The 14,931-nt window shown below is 35.9% G+C and overlaps 1 protein-coding gene across 1 annotated transcript in view; it reads left to right on the forward strand.

The window, feature by feature from the left end:
* LOC119789119 (ankyrin-3-like) overlaps positions 1-14,931 on the forward strand; it is a 106,134-nt gene that overhangs the window by 48,568 nt on the left and 42,635 nt on the right. Inside the window, exons 16-23 of the mRNA XM_038293902.1 lie at positions 1,819-1,917; positions 4,769-4,966; positions 5,155-5,253; positions 5,814-5,912; positions 6,743-6,841; positions 6,930-7,025; positions 7,424-7,496; positions 13,130-13,253. Of these exons, the coding sequence (XP_038149830.1) occupies positions 1,819-1,917; positions 4,769-4,966; positions 5,155-5,253; positions 5,814-5,912; positions 6,743-6,841; positions 6,930-7,025; positions 7,424-7,496; positions 13,130-13,253 (887 nt within the window). The remainder of the gene's footprint in view (positions 1-1,818; positions 1,918-4,768; positions 4,967-5,154; positions 5,254-5,813; positions 5,913-6,742; positions 6,842-6,929; positions 7,026-7,423; positions 7,497-13,129; positions 13,254-14,931) is intronic.

A 14,931-nucleotide genomic window follows, 5' to 3' on the forward strand; every position in this document is an offset into this window, starting at 1 on the left:
GTATGATAATGAAGCTACCAAAATGCATAGTGTCACGGCAGATTCCTAAATCTAGTCTTTATTTCTTAATGAAAGAAACAAACAAAAAAAAAAAAAACGTGGGATATTTTTGAACTTTTTTTTCTTGCAGATATGCTTCAGTTTGACTCACCAGAACTTAAGCGTGTTTAGAAATTTACTATTGCTAGGGTAAAGGAGAAACAGGATTCGTGGTGCAGATGTTTTAGACCATTGACATGATCCAACAAATTGTTCCTGATGACGCATGTTTTAGTAGCAGCTGCAAATGAAGCTGGCCTGGTTCCTGTTTCTACTTTCTGATACTGAAATGTGTTTCTATGCACATCCGGTTTGGCTTTACACCATCTGTTGTAGCATTTTTCCTTTAACTCACATAAACACTCTGCGTCTTGACTGTTTTGCATACTGCAGTGTGGGTGCTGAAGTCATTGCTGAGCAGCTCTGCTGTGCTTCAGTGTCACACATGTGGGTTTTAAAACTAGCAGTCCTTCTCTACTTTTTCTATGCCGGGTTTAGGACAAGTGGGAAACATTTTCTAATATAAATGGTAGAGAAGACATTTTATGTTAACCTCTATAAATAAATGAAAAGCAATTAAACTTACCAGCTACTTACTCTAAATAAAGCTGATATAGATGTAAACACAATTTCTGACAAAACAACCCCCCTAAAGGGGTGAGTTTTTAAACTTTTATTCCCCAGAACATAACAAACCCTTAAACCTCAATTTCTTCAGGGCTGTTTTGGACATTTATGCCGATACTGTTGTGTAAAAGTATTTTTTTCCATGCTGAATGTTGACCTGACTCATGCATCCCATATCTAACACGCAGCTTGCAGGATAGTTGCATAGTCTGATAAGGAGAAGGGGAAAGAGATCCATCTCTGTAAATAGCTGGGATTTTACATCAATATAACAGTAAGCCATGATTCTTTTACAGCAGTTTTAATATTTGACTTATTCAAAATTATTACAGATTTGGTGTAAAGGTGTATCTGCATTCCTGCCTGCACTGTGTAAGATAAAGGACACACAATACTTTTTTTTATTAGCAAGAACAGACTAAAAATCTAACTTCCATTATGTTTGATTCTTTTACAGTGTTTATATTTAAAAACATATATAAAATGCTTAATGAATAACACATAATAAGCCTGGACTCACACACAAAAGGTATACATTCCTGTTGGGTGAGGCTTGCTTTTTATCTAATGCTGGGAACTTATCATCATGTCATGATCCTATCATGTCTTCAAAGGATCGCAGCATTATCAAGTTGTATTTGTTTCTGCCAGAGTTGTACATTTCCATAGCAGATAGAAGTAAATGAATGCTTCTGAAAACATCTGATCACTGAGGTGGAACTACACCTTAAAATATCTTATCTATTGCTTTAATTTTTTTATAGATTTAAAATCCTGTTAATGTTTTTTTTTTATTATTATTATTATCCTTTGGCATTAGAAATCTTTAAGAAAATCTGCAAATCATAGTTGATGATTTCATGCTGTCCCTGAGTTGCAATGTCACTTTCTCCTTCAGTATGTTCCTCTAATACCAGCTTAATGTTTCAGCTTCTTTAAAAAGTTTAGCAAATTTGCTCTAACCTGCTGCTCTTTTTCTCCTTCTTCACCTCCATTCATCCTCCTCCTCCATCCCTCCATATTCTGTTGATTTGGTGCTTTCATTTAACATCATGGTCTGCATCGTAAATGATGTCTAATCTTCTGGGTTGCATGCCTTGTTTGCGTGAATGTGTGTGTGGGTATGTGTGTGCTGGTGGGTGGGTGCTTTAGAGTGGCCTAACTCCGCTCCATGTAGCCGCCCACTACGATAATCAGAGAGTGGCGCTGTTGTTACTGGATCAGGGATCTTCACCACATGCTGCCGCCAAGGTATCAGCACAGAAATACATAAAAGCTCACATTTCTAACTTTGCCTACATGTTTTAGGTTCTTTGTTCTTCAAATACACACTAATTTTTCTGCAGTTTGCTGTTTTTCGATGTTATTATGATCCAAAGTAATTTCCTCCCATCTCATCATTTTAAATTCTCTTTGCAGTCTAATTTTGTCCCTATGCTTTTTATCCCTTTTCTCCAACACTCACCATAGTGTTAAAGATCTGAGCTTCACTGTTGATGCAGCTTTTAAACTAGACAAACACATCTCTACAAAATATTGAATTGTGTGTTTTCTAATTGTCTCTTATTGAAGGGTGATCCATACTTTCATTTTCTCATTTCAACTATTGTAGCACCTTATATCTCAGCTTAGATTAAAAATCTTTACATTACTAGCTAATTGACAGGTACGCAACAGCTCTTAAGGAAAATGAACACATATCTCTTGTTAAGGCTTCTCTCCGCTTATTTTAATCCGTTTTAGGATAGATTTTCATGTTCTACTGCTAATAAAGTCTTAGTTAAATCTGTTCTTTCATACTTATATGATTTTCCACTATCTCTACTTCACTCAGCTGCATGTATTCTATTAGCATCCTTTCTTACATACTTTACAACCCAAATTGAAATTTAAAGGTGACCATGCCTTTGCAGGGATTTCTCCAAACTTTTGGAATAGTTTAACTTCTTATATGTAAACTGGTTTGCTTTACTGACTTACTTTGGTTGATTCTATTGTTTCTAATATTCAATATTAACATATAGTGTTTATAATCTAAGCAATGTTAACTTTGCATGACAATATTCATTGATTTACAAAGGTCACTTTCAGTGGCTTCTGTAATCTGTCGAAGGGAATGGTTGTCACATGTGTTGTTTTTGTTTTTTGTTTTTAAACCACTGCCATGGAATCAATTTCCCCCGGGGGGGATAACAAAATGTCTTGAACTTGAACTAATTATGAGCACTGGTAGAACCACTAAAAACAAGAGAAGCAAAAAATCACTTTGAGTCCAACTGCCAAGAGAAATGTTGAAATTTTAATTCCTATTTTAGCTTATTTTTTTTCTCTAACCTCTGTCATCCCTAAATGTAACTCTTTTCTCTTTCTTATTCTCACAATAAAATGTTTTTTTTGGGGATGGATTGGTGCTGTTTGGATTAATTTAAGTGATTCTGGCAAGTTGTTACTCAGTGTGTAGGCCAGTTGTTGCCGAGGGACTATCATAGAAATGCGAGCTGTAAATTATCTCAGTCAGACCATAAAATTCTATGCATGTGGGCCTTTTCTGTGCCTCAGATGAAAAAAAGCATTCGGGAATCTTATGAAATGTTTGCGCTTTTATTAAATCAACTAAATCTGAGCTGCTTAAAGAAGAAGGACAATTTTAGAAGATAATGTGTCTTTTGTTGTATATTTTATGTTATGAAGCAAGACAGTAACAGTCAAATTAGATGTTATCAAAATTTTTCAATGGTCGTAGATTCCTTTATCAGTCTTTCTTTATTTCTCTACCTCTACTTCAAACTGTTATCAATGGATTAAGAATTGATAGAAACTAGAATTAAGAATCTTCACATTTTCCTAGTAAAGACACACTTATCAGGCATATGAAATCCCTTGCAGTGCCCTGTGTATTCTGGGACTTTTTCAGCAGAACCAGTATTAGTTGGTTATTTTAGCCTTTGCAGCTTGTTTGTTGGATTCGACCGCATGGTTCAGAGTTTGTAGACAATGTGCACTTTTGATCAGAGATGCTCGATCTGATATTACTATCTCTATCGGTATCGATATTAAATAAAATTCTAGATCAAGTATCAGCAAAAATGGCTCTGATCCATAGTGGCAGATGTATCTATTTCTGTAATACTGTAATTAAAATTAGCTTTAAAAAAAATACTTAGACAGCAGAACGTTTTGCCCATTTTTTGGCATCTGTCTTTGATTCAATAAATTGTCAGTTTTAACCAGATGTTTGTTTTCAAAATTGAAAAACTTTGTCCTATTAGCTTTCAGACATACTAATCTCAATTTGGCCTTTGGGATATAAATGTGTATATTCATGGATACCATACTTGCTTGTAGCGAAGCGTCGATGACAGCCTTGTAAAGAAAGAGGGATTATGTTTTCAGAGCTGGAATCATTTAAACTTAGATCTATTATTTGAGACCCGAACAGTTTATTTTCTAAAGTAAACAATGGTGAATAGAAACCATGACTTTTGGTCCTGACAGAAGTTCAGAATGGGGATGCACATTAGATGTGCTTTTTAAGATGCTCTTACATTATTACCCAGTGATGTTTTCACACCTTGGGCTGTTAATGTCTCCGTTCATCTTTGCTGTTTCTTCTTTTTAGTGTCCAGAATCTAACCAATCAGTGGATGAATATCTTTATGTAGAAAATAAAAATAACTTTGCTCTTACATCTATGTTAAGCAGGGTCTGTCATTAGAACTACCCATTTTGTTTTTCAAAGTAAGAGCACTTCCTGTTGTGTTCATTCTTTAATCATGAATATTTAGTTTTTGTATAAAATCTGTGTTTGCTCTTTTCGCTCTAGGACGGCATTAAATTATCTTAATTTTATCATCGTCCATTGCTAAAAACATAGATTTTTTTTCTCCCTCCAATGTTTATTTTATCAAATGTTTAGCTGTAAAGGCTGTCATTTTGAAACCAAACTTCCATCCATCTCTACCTTTAAAACAATGGGTTTTTTTTTTATTATAGGTTTACTTTGATCAGTAATGCATGGAAACAGTTTCTTGATTCTATCAGTCAGATCTAATGAAGAGTCCAGCACATTTTTTATAACTTGCATTTCCCTAATGTTTCCTAGAATGGCTACACACCTCTCCACATCGCTGCCAAAAAGAGCCAAATGGACATCGGGACCACACTGCTGGAGTACGGCGCGGACACCAACGCAATGACACGGCAGGGCATCACTCCAATTCATCTGGCAGCCCAGGAGGGCAGCGTGGACCTAGTGTCCCTTCTGCTGGCTAAGAATGCTAACGTCAATGTGTGCAATAAGGTGAAAACATCCCTGTTTTTAACATCCTTGTTTCAAACCCTTATTTAGCTCTTCAGCCCAATAATGTACCAATGTTTTTTCTTTAATCGAGGTCAAATCTTGTCAGAGGTCAAATCTAGAACAGATTTGTTTGTGTATTTCATGTGTTTATTTGCTCTGTTGTGTATGTTTACCTTCATCTAATACAGAGCGGACTCACGCCCCTGCACTTAGCAGCTCAGGAAGATAGAGTCAATGTTGCAGAAGTCCTTCTAAACCACGGTGCGGATGTTGACCCACAAACTAAGGTAAAGCTCTCAGAGCAAATTCTGCAAATGCACAAAAAATATATCATTTTGATTTTTTAGTTTTTGTTAATTTATTCCTTCTTCTTTAACTACTGTTCAATGATTTTTGAGATTTGACATTTTATATCAATAAAAAGGTCTTTATTGATGTTCCTGCACTGAAGCAAAGAAACACATTTTTATAATGAATCAGCTTGAATGTCTCCACTGAGACTGATCTGCTCCAGCTGAAGGTTATTTGCTGTGTGTTTGTGCGGACTTGACAGATGTTTATAACAGAAAGGTTCTTCTTTCTCTGATCTCTAAAACTGTGATGCTCATAGTCATAATTCAGCAGACATGAAGCGGTTTTCGGTGTCATTTAAAGAGACAGCTCTTGCCTGTTTGTTTATATGAACATGTTTCCACATTCTTTTAAAAATATCATTCACCAAAAAAAAAAAGAAGATGAAGATCTTTGGAAGGTGTCCCGTTCCATTTCAATTCTTCTATTAATCGCCATTAGCTTACCTCCTTCCTCTCTGTTTATTGTCTTTTCTTTTCATGTTCTCCATCTACAGATCGGTTACACCCCGCTACATGTGGCTTGTCACTACGGCAATGCAAAGATGGTGAATTTCCTTTTGGAGAACCATGCCAAAGTCAATGCCAAAACAAAGGTAAACAAACCTTTGCAGTGATGTAGTCGCTCTAAATATAATTTAAATCCAGTTCATGTCCACAATGTAACCATTGTGTAAGAAAAAAATGCAAACCTTTCAACTAAGTTTTAGAAAAGAAAAACAGAGTTTTTAATTCCTTTGTAATATTTTTTTAAAAGAACATGGACAATCTAACAGTTTATTTAAGATTACACTACTCTACATTTCTGCTTGTTGTTGACTTTTTAGCAAAAGGGAGCAACAAATAGGACAAAAAAAGCATGTTTGACAGAAATTGAGCTGATAAATCTATAAAAATTATTTCAAGTCTTTAAATGTAATTAATGTGTAAAATTAAGGTTAATTAACAATTACGGTATGTGGCTCTGTTTTTTTCTAGGCATTTTCATATTAAAATGCATATTACATTCATGAAGAAAGACACTAGTAGTTAACTAAACTAGCATTAATCAAAGTGTTTATTTTCAAATAAAACACTCAATATAAGTTACTCAGCATATTAAACAAGAAGAAAGTCATCAGCATCCAGTTTAGACTCATAAGAGAGTCCAGAGAAGCTGCAGGGGGAATTATATAATTGTATAAATAGAATCATGTAATCACAACTTTAATATCACAGAGCCTGGTTTTACAAATGATTTTAAAACTAAGTTCATTTGACCGAAATCATCAACTTTGTTCTGTTGTTTAAAGTAGGCAGTTAAGCACAGTCTCTTTAGAGATTCAATGGTCAAAGTTCAGTGATTTACAGACTACAGTGGAACGTATGAACATGGTCTTTGATTTCTTCTCCAATTCTTACTTATTGTGTGTGTTTCTCTGCCTAGAATGGCTACACTCCACTCCACCAAGCGGCTCAGCAGGGACACACCCACATCATCAACCTACTGCTTCAGCACGGAGCCTCAGCTAACGAGCTCTCTGTGGTAGGCACAATGAAAACACAGGCTAAAATATGGAATGTTTTCTCTGTTTTCTGAACCTTAAACACAGCCCTTTTTTGCCATTGTTTAGAATGGGAACACTGCCCTTTCCATTGCCCGTCGTCTGGGTTATATCTCTGTGGTGGACACTCTGAGGCCCATGACCGATGAAAATCTCTCAGCCATGGTCAGACACTGTCTTCTTCAAAAGGGTTTTGTATTATAATGTAAAAAAATGTATAACTGTTGTAACTATATAAAGGCTTTAGAGTGTAATGAAATAATCAGCTTGATTTAACTCACTTGTTTAGTTGCAGACTTGTCTAGATTAAATGTGATCATTTATCCAGGAGCACAGTTCGTGCATTGAATGAACAAATATGGCAACATAAGCCATAAAGTCAATCTGCAAGCTCTGTCACATGTGGAAAGTTTTCCAGATTAGGAAACAGATAAAAGGCTTAAATTGAAGCGTATCACCACTGTGATATTAAAGATTAGAAAAACCTTGATAATGTGTCCGTGTATGGATGTATCAGCAGATTCTAACTATCTGAATTGTCACAATGTGTCTTTTTTGTCCAGAGTCCATCAGAAAAACACAAAATCAACGTCCCAGAGACCATAAACGAGTTCCTGGACATGTCAGATGATGAAGGTATGTGATTGCTTGTAAATCAGCTATGACTGCTTTCTTTTGGTAGGGTGTTTGACCTTTGCATGTTTGAATATGTGTATCCAACTTACAGTTCAGGCTAATTCGCCACAAATTCTCAGAGAAGAGTCATGTTCTGATGTTAATAAAGGTATTACCGGTCGGTTTGAATCTGCCTCCTGCTTCTTGCCTTCTGTTTCTATAGAATCAGCAGACAAATGTAACCTTTAATCATTTTTGCTTATCTGCTATTCAGCTGTTTTGCCCATTTTATTGATCAAGAATTTATACTTAACTTAAGCGATGTGATTTGTTTGTTTTTCTGGGTGCAAAGCTCTATTAACCATGTGTGCTACTGCTGTGCAAAAATAAAAAAATTTATTTTTGGTCTTTTATTCTATAATTTATACCATCTGCATTTTATTGAAGAAAATACCTTTGCAAAATAAAAGTACTGTCAAGTTTTACTCTTTAGCTCTGCAGGTTTTAGAAATTTAAAACTGGTTCTCTTTGTCAAATCTGTGAATTTTTTTTTTTTTTTTTTTTTTACTTTTATACTATTTTGCATTGGCATCAAAGCTTGTGGTCCGATATATCATCAATTCTTCAAAATATCTGCTGAATCTCCTACATGATTTATAGCCCACATTAATTATTGCTTCTTATGACTTTCTGCTTATTGTGACCTCTTTCTTGCCAGTCTTTTAGTTAGGCTATGGATCTCCTCCTGACCTGTTTGCTGTGTTCTTTGGACAGGTTCACTAACATGTATCCAAATTGCACACAATGAGGCTGCATTTGACTAAGACAGTTATGAATGCAGTTGGTTGCATTGGACTTTGCTTAGGAAATTTGGTTTAAAAAAAGGGGTTAAACACAAATGCATCAGTCTTTTTTGATTCCTTTTTATAAAATTTTGAAAGACCAATACTTTTCTACCTTCTAACTTCACAGTTAAGTGTTATTTCATGTTGGTTTGTCACATAAAATCCTAATACAGTTCATTTATGTCTTTAGCTTTAATGAAACAGAATTTGGAACATTTTACAAAGTGAGCAATATGCAAGAAAATAAAAAGAAAAGGTGGGCAGTAGTGTTTTTTATCATTTACATGATAGGATATATAACAATTGCATTCTTGGCAGCATCAGAATATAGCTAGTCTAGTCCTTCAGAGCCAAGTATATAGAAATACCGTAGACACATGTTTTTAAGCTACTACCTTCAGTCCCCTGCAGTTTGTTTTGGAACTTCTCAGCTAACACGCTTGTAAAATTGATGAGCTTGTTCACAGGCTGTTACTTAGGGAACGGCCTAAAGGGGTTGGAGGGGGTGTTCTTTTTTTCAGGTGATACGGATATAGAATCAACAACCATATCAAGTGATGGTGGAATATTTTATTATTGAGCTGGAACATCACTATCACTGTGTTCCCGCCAGCATGGACAGATTGTAAATAAAGAGATCAACAGTCTCTTGCGTTATATAAACTGTGTATATGCCCTGTGGTAGTGATAGTGGCCCTGTAGAATAAGGGTGTTGTATTCAGGACTGGCATCCCTCCTCACCCGAACGGTTTTCTCTCTGTAAAGCAGCAGGGGAAAGTTAAGACTTATCACAACTCTCTTTAATCCAATATGGGGAAATCCTAAATCCTATTATAGAGCAGGTTGAACTGGGACTAGTATGTGTTGCTGCTGGCTGTATTTGTGGATTTTTCTCACTTAAACTATTCTTTCAGATTTCTAATTAAGCTGCATATTTCGTGAAAAAAAAATGTATTTCTTGTGACCTTCTGTTAATAGTTTTTTTTTTTTGTTTGTTTGTTTCTTTTTTTTTTTTTTTTGGAAGATTTAGTCTGGTGCAGTATGCAGGGTTAACAAAAAAGACATAGAGTTGTATCTCAATATGTTCAAAGAAAGGCTGAAAAAAGCCTGCTGGGTTTTTCATCATTACTGAGCTTCCCCAGTTTGACAAGCAGCCAAACTTTCTCCCTGGTTTCCAGCATACAGAGCTTTCCTGTTCTTTATTTCCTCTGTCACTCTCTTCTCCAGTGAGATTCCCAGGCATTTGCTGAAATAACCTGTCAGCTGACTGTGTCTGCTCTCCACGGAGCTCTAAACACTTCCAGTGACGCTGCTCTGCTTGTGTTTGTTGTGGACGGAGAGTTTATCTCTCTTTCTCTCTCTCCCTCTCTCTCTAAATCCAATAAGATGAGCTTTCTTTCTCTGAGCCGCCTGAAGGGGAATTAGCTCATGTTGATCAGATGGCTTTTTGACATATGACATTCGCAAAGGCGAAAAAACCTCAGAGAATTTACATTTACTCTTTTCATTTCTCTGCTGAAAGGTGACGGAAGGTATGGCGCGCGCCGGCGGATAAAAACGCGCAGGTTTAGTCGGAGCGCAGTTTGGAGTTGAATGAACAGAGAGCGGAGCTTTTTTCTTTTGAGCCGCGCAGGAATGACTGATCGATGCAGGCTTTCATAAGAGTTTTTTTCTTAGTGGATCCTTTTTCATTTTTATTTGTTTCTAAGTTCTGGTAGGACCAAGACAAGTTTTAGAAAAAATAAATAAACAACAGAGCCCAGATCAACATGGCTGCTTTTGAAAAAGGTAAGTTGGTATTAACCATAAGAGCACGTTGAGTAAACATATCAGCCTAAAAAAATAATAAGAATAATAGTGAAAGGAGCCAATATAAAACGCCACCTTGGTAGATATAACATTTTCATATACATTTGTCTATTTGTTGATTTCTTTATCCTTAAAGGAAACTGTGATGTGGATGAATTTATTAAGTTTTAGATGTGAGTTTGAATAGATAAGAGAGACTCTGCTTTAAAAAGAAGGGAATTGCTTGTTTGGTCAAGGCAGAAAAAGTGTATATTAAAGAACACACAGGAAGTTGTGTTTCACCACCTGAATATAGCAGGCTAACTCCCTAAAAGGTGAACAGCTTGTCATATTTAATCTTTTTGAAGTATTTTGGGAAACTGCAATGCATTATTTTTGTCTTGGTGTTTTTTCTATTAGAAACTGTGTGTTGTAATTTATTTATTGAATGAAAAAGTTTCATTCAAATCAGTTACTGCAATAATACTTTCAATTTTAGATATAATAATTACCGGTAGCTTACTGTTTCATTATCATCTATATTGTAAAAGCTAATTATTGAAAAATACAGTCTAAATTTCTCACCAGTTAACTATTAAGCCAATAGAGTTTCTAGTCAGCTGGCTTCACAGTGTGAGTTTACTGGCATGCAGGGCCAGTGCAAGCTGCCGTGGGGCCTTTAGAAAATTAGATTTTGGCCCCCTTTTCAATAATAACTGTAGCTGCAATCAGCATTCTGATCAGATCACTCACACACCTACTATAAACTCATGAAGCACTGGCAGTGCTGTTTAGAGTCTCCTATCTGTAACAAGCACCTACTTTTACTAAAAGTAATTAATTAAACTAATTTGTCCTTTTTTACAGTAGTACAGCAAGGTGCAGAAGGAGCCTTTTAGTGCAAGTATAGCAATAGGTATGTTAGCCTTGATAAACAAGGTGATACATTTATTTATACAAAAACAGAATAATTTAAACAATAAGAAATAGAATATCAAGCATGTTCCTAAATAATAAAAATAAAAGTAATCTTAAAGCCGGTAGACAATGAAATGAAATTTAAAACTGAAACATTTGCTCTACATAATACAAATATATTTAACTATTTGCAAATTATATCTATGAAAACATAATCTACCTAAATTAAACTACCTACAGTAGTCCAGTCACTTAATGGTAATTGTGCTTCCCAGCTTTTCAATTCAGATCTTATTGATATTACTGTGAGAGATTTTACAGTCAACTCTGTTGTTTATACTAATAACCTCTGATAATTTTTATAGAAGCATGGAATATCAAAAGTAGTTCTCTATTAATTTGAGTTTGAAAATATTCAAAGTAATCCAACAGATACAACAGTCAAAAGGAGAGTGCAGGCCGCCAAAAGAGCTACCCATAGATTGAGGTAGAGCTCAGATCGTATATTGAGAGAAGTGAGTAAACGAGGTTATCTATCTTTTTGGAAGTTGTTCCATCTTTGAAACCAACACACTTCCTTAACTATCAGAGTATTCTTCAAAGATTAAGTTTGTCTGTAAGAACTACACTGGTCCTTCCTCATCTGTGTGTCAATTTGGTCCAAAGACCAATATGAGAAAGATTTCTGCATGATTATAGATGTATAGAGTTAGAAAATGCACTCTTTATTATGAAACTATAGCTACCTTTGGTTACTATACTCATATGGTAAGGACTATAAATAAAATAAAAAATCAATAAAATTAGTTTTTCTTTGGGGCTCCCTAGTTGCCCTGGGGTCCTCAGCTGTTGTTTTGTTCCATCAAGAGCATCTACTCCATTTAAGGGCTCCCTGAAGTAAACTTCTGGCTCAAACATCTAAGGTTGAACTTTGCTACATTAACAGATTGCTTTGCTTCTTCTAATGCCCAGATGGACCTTAAAAAATGCCAGTGCCACTTTTGGATGTGCAATCCTCTTTAAATAATAAGAATGAAATCAAATAATCTTTAAAATAACTAATTTATAAAGTCAAAATAAAAAATCCTTAAACAAAACACACAAAAATATTAAAGTGAAGCATTCGAATACAATAGAAATGTGAGAGAAGTCACGCATCTGTTTCACTAAAGGCAAATTATCAGCTTGAATCTTGAGTCTCTTGATATTTAGGCTACTTGTCCAGTTTGCAATAAAACAAAATAATACCACTGAAAGAGAACCATGAAAACATACAGGGTAAGAAAATATAGGCTGATAAAGTTATTTTCGACTCATTTCCCCCCTGAAAAAAAGGCCAGTTATCTTTTTGTTTTTTTATTTTATTTTATAGCTTTCCTCCTTTTTTTTTTTTCTTTTTGTTTTTTTAATTCGGGCTCGTGTAAGTTTTTATTTTGAAATCCGGCACCGGAAGCGCTCCCGTTCGGCTCTCCCTTGACTCGGGTTTGTGTGTCTGCTCGGAGTGCGGCAGTGCTGACGGCAGGAGTGGGAGGGGCTGCGGTGAAGGAGCACAGTGTTGCAGGCAGGACAGAGGCGGACATGAGGGAGAAGGGGAAACACTACAGCCGCTCCGGCGGCTTCATTGATCGGCGTGTCATCGTCCACCGCTCCGCTGATCGAGGTGCGTTGCGCTCTTCAACTTCCCGCTGCGTGTTTGTTTTTGCGTCTTTTCTGTCTCCTGTGTTTTGAGTGCAGTGATGGGTACTGCGTTTGATTTTTATAGGACAGCAGCATATTTACCGCAAAGTTGCTTTACTGCTGCCTCTGATGATTTTTTTTGTTAAATCATGTTTAACCTCTTAAAGAGCTGCAACAAATAAGGATTCGGGTCTATTGAAGTGGTTAAAATAAAAGTAGCAGTAGGCTGTACATCTGCAGTGATGCTTTGCTTTAACGTCAGGGTTGCTTATAATTGCCCCAGGGCCTTAATAAATAATCGTATGAAATGAAGAGACTCATTATAGCAACTAATCTGGTTTGTTTTCCTTTTCTGAGGTGCTGCATCATTTCCTTTTTTTTCTGCTGAGTTTAATGCAGAATGGTTTGACTTGATCTCTCCTCCAGGTGAGGATGCCATGACCGGTGACACAGACAAATACCTGCGACCTCAGGACCTGAAGGAGCTTGGGGATGATTCTCTCCCCCAGGAGGGCTATATGGGCCTCAGCATAGGGGCCCGCTCCGCCAGGTAGGCACCTGCCATTTAAATCTATTTCATATACATCCAGCTGGATTATTGGGAGATTATTTATGCTCTGGTCACCTTCATTTTAGATTTTTGACTACTGCATAGTCCTTTAATGTACAAAACTGAGGTATGCTATAAAATATTTAGTTTTTTTATATAGATATTTGAATGCATGCAAAATATTAGAAATCTCCTCAAAGAGTCTGGAAAGTTGCCATCCAGTGATTCAACCTGAACCGATGATTCGGCATTTTGTGTGACCTCATTCAAACCTAGAGCAGAACCACAAAACAGCTCAAAGTGTTACACTGTATAGGTGGGAGCTGTATCTCTGAGCGAAGCGCCCGCATGAGTACACTCTCAAAGAGAAGACAAAAGGTTGTTGTGGAAAACTGGCAGACTGCAGGGAAAACCTATCAGAGGCTATTGTTTCTATAGTGACAGATGGCAGGTGGACTGTGATGGCTGGATTGATTAAAAAAAACAAGACAAAAAAGCTGAACTGTGACAGGAAGCTGCTAACATCAGCAGGGCCCTGCAAACCAGGGAAAACCCAGAATTAGATGGAAACATTCCATGTAAACATGTTTGTTTTAGAGGACAGTGATGGAAAAAGTTTTAGCAGAATCACTGAATGTCTCTGCCTTTTACATTTTAACAGGATTGTGAGAAGTGAGGGGATTTACCTTTATTATAATCATATACATTTTACTATGCTTGTCATTGTTGATATTAAGGATATCGCTTATCAGATATTTGTGGTCAATTTCCTCTCTTATTGTTGCAAAGATGTACCATGATATTCCACTTTGATTCCAACTTTTCTCTCAGAAATGTTTTGCTAATTGATTAATCTGTCGATTCTTTTTCATTTAATATATCAGTAATCAGATGGTTAGAGGTTTCTTAAAGGAGATTTTACACAGAATTCAAACCAAGTGAGTCTAAAACTGTTCAGTTTTAGGACTGTTTCAACCCTTTTGAAAATATTTCCGTCTTGTCTTCCTTCCAGGATAGGCTAATAACTATTTAGACACAAAGGTGATGTAACAGCATGTGTAAACATGCTAGTTAAAAGTTTGTTTTGCAATTATATAAGAAAGAAATATTAATTGCAAAGTTGAGTTTTAAACATTTTTAGTTTAGGAAATTGTAAGTTAGTTTTCTCCCAAAAAGACTGGGAATTGGTAGAACTGATTATACTGAACAATGAGCATCTGATGATAAACGCAATGTTACATTTAACTCTGAAGCAATGGCATAATGACACAACAATAAGGAACATTATCTGGGTGGGCCCCATATGAAGTACAACACCAACTGCCCCTGTAGCTATGTAGTTAATAAGGAATTTATATAAAGCTGTGCTTGAAGTATTCAATTAGACAGAAATACTAAAACATTTGAATAAACAATTTTTACTTTTTAATCTACAAACATTTAAAATCTGAGGCAGCCATGTTGGATTTTGGACTTTTCTGCTTGGAAATCCTCTATGGCCTCTATGTTTTTTTTTTTCACTCTAACAAATATCCAAAACCCTTGTTGTACTGCTGTTTTAGAAAGTGTTATTTACTGAGCTTATTGTTTATTATGGAGGTACGTTTTCTAAAAAGTTTGAAAGCTACCCCCTTAGATGATGTACAACCTTTATAGTTATAATGGAGGATGTTCTTTT

The sequence above is a fragment of the Cyprinodon tularosa genome, unplaced genomic scaffold (genome assembly GCF_016077235.1).
Source record: "Cyprinodon tularosa strain WSP-4 unplaced genomic scaffold, ASM1607723v1 ctg331, whole genome shotgun sequence".
Taxonomy (NCBI): domain Eukaryota; kingdom Metazoa; phylum Chordata; class Actinopteri; order Cyprinodontiformes; family Cyprinodontidae; genus Cyprinodon; species Cyprinodon tularosa.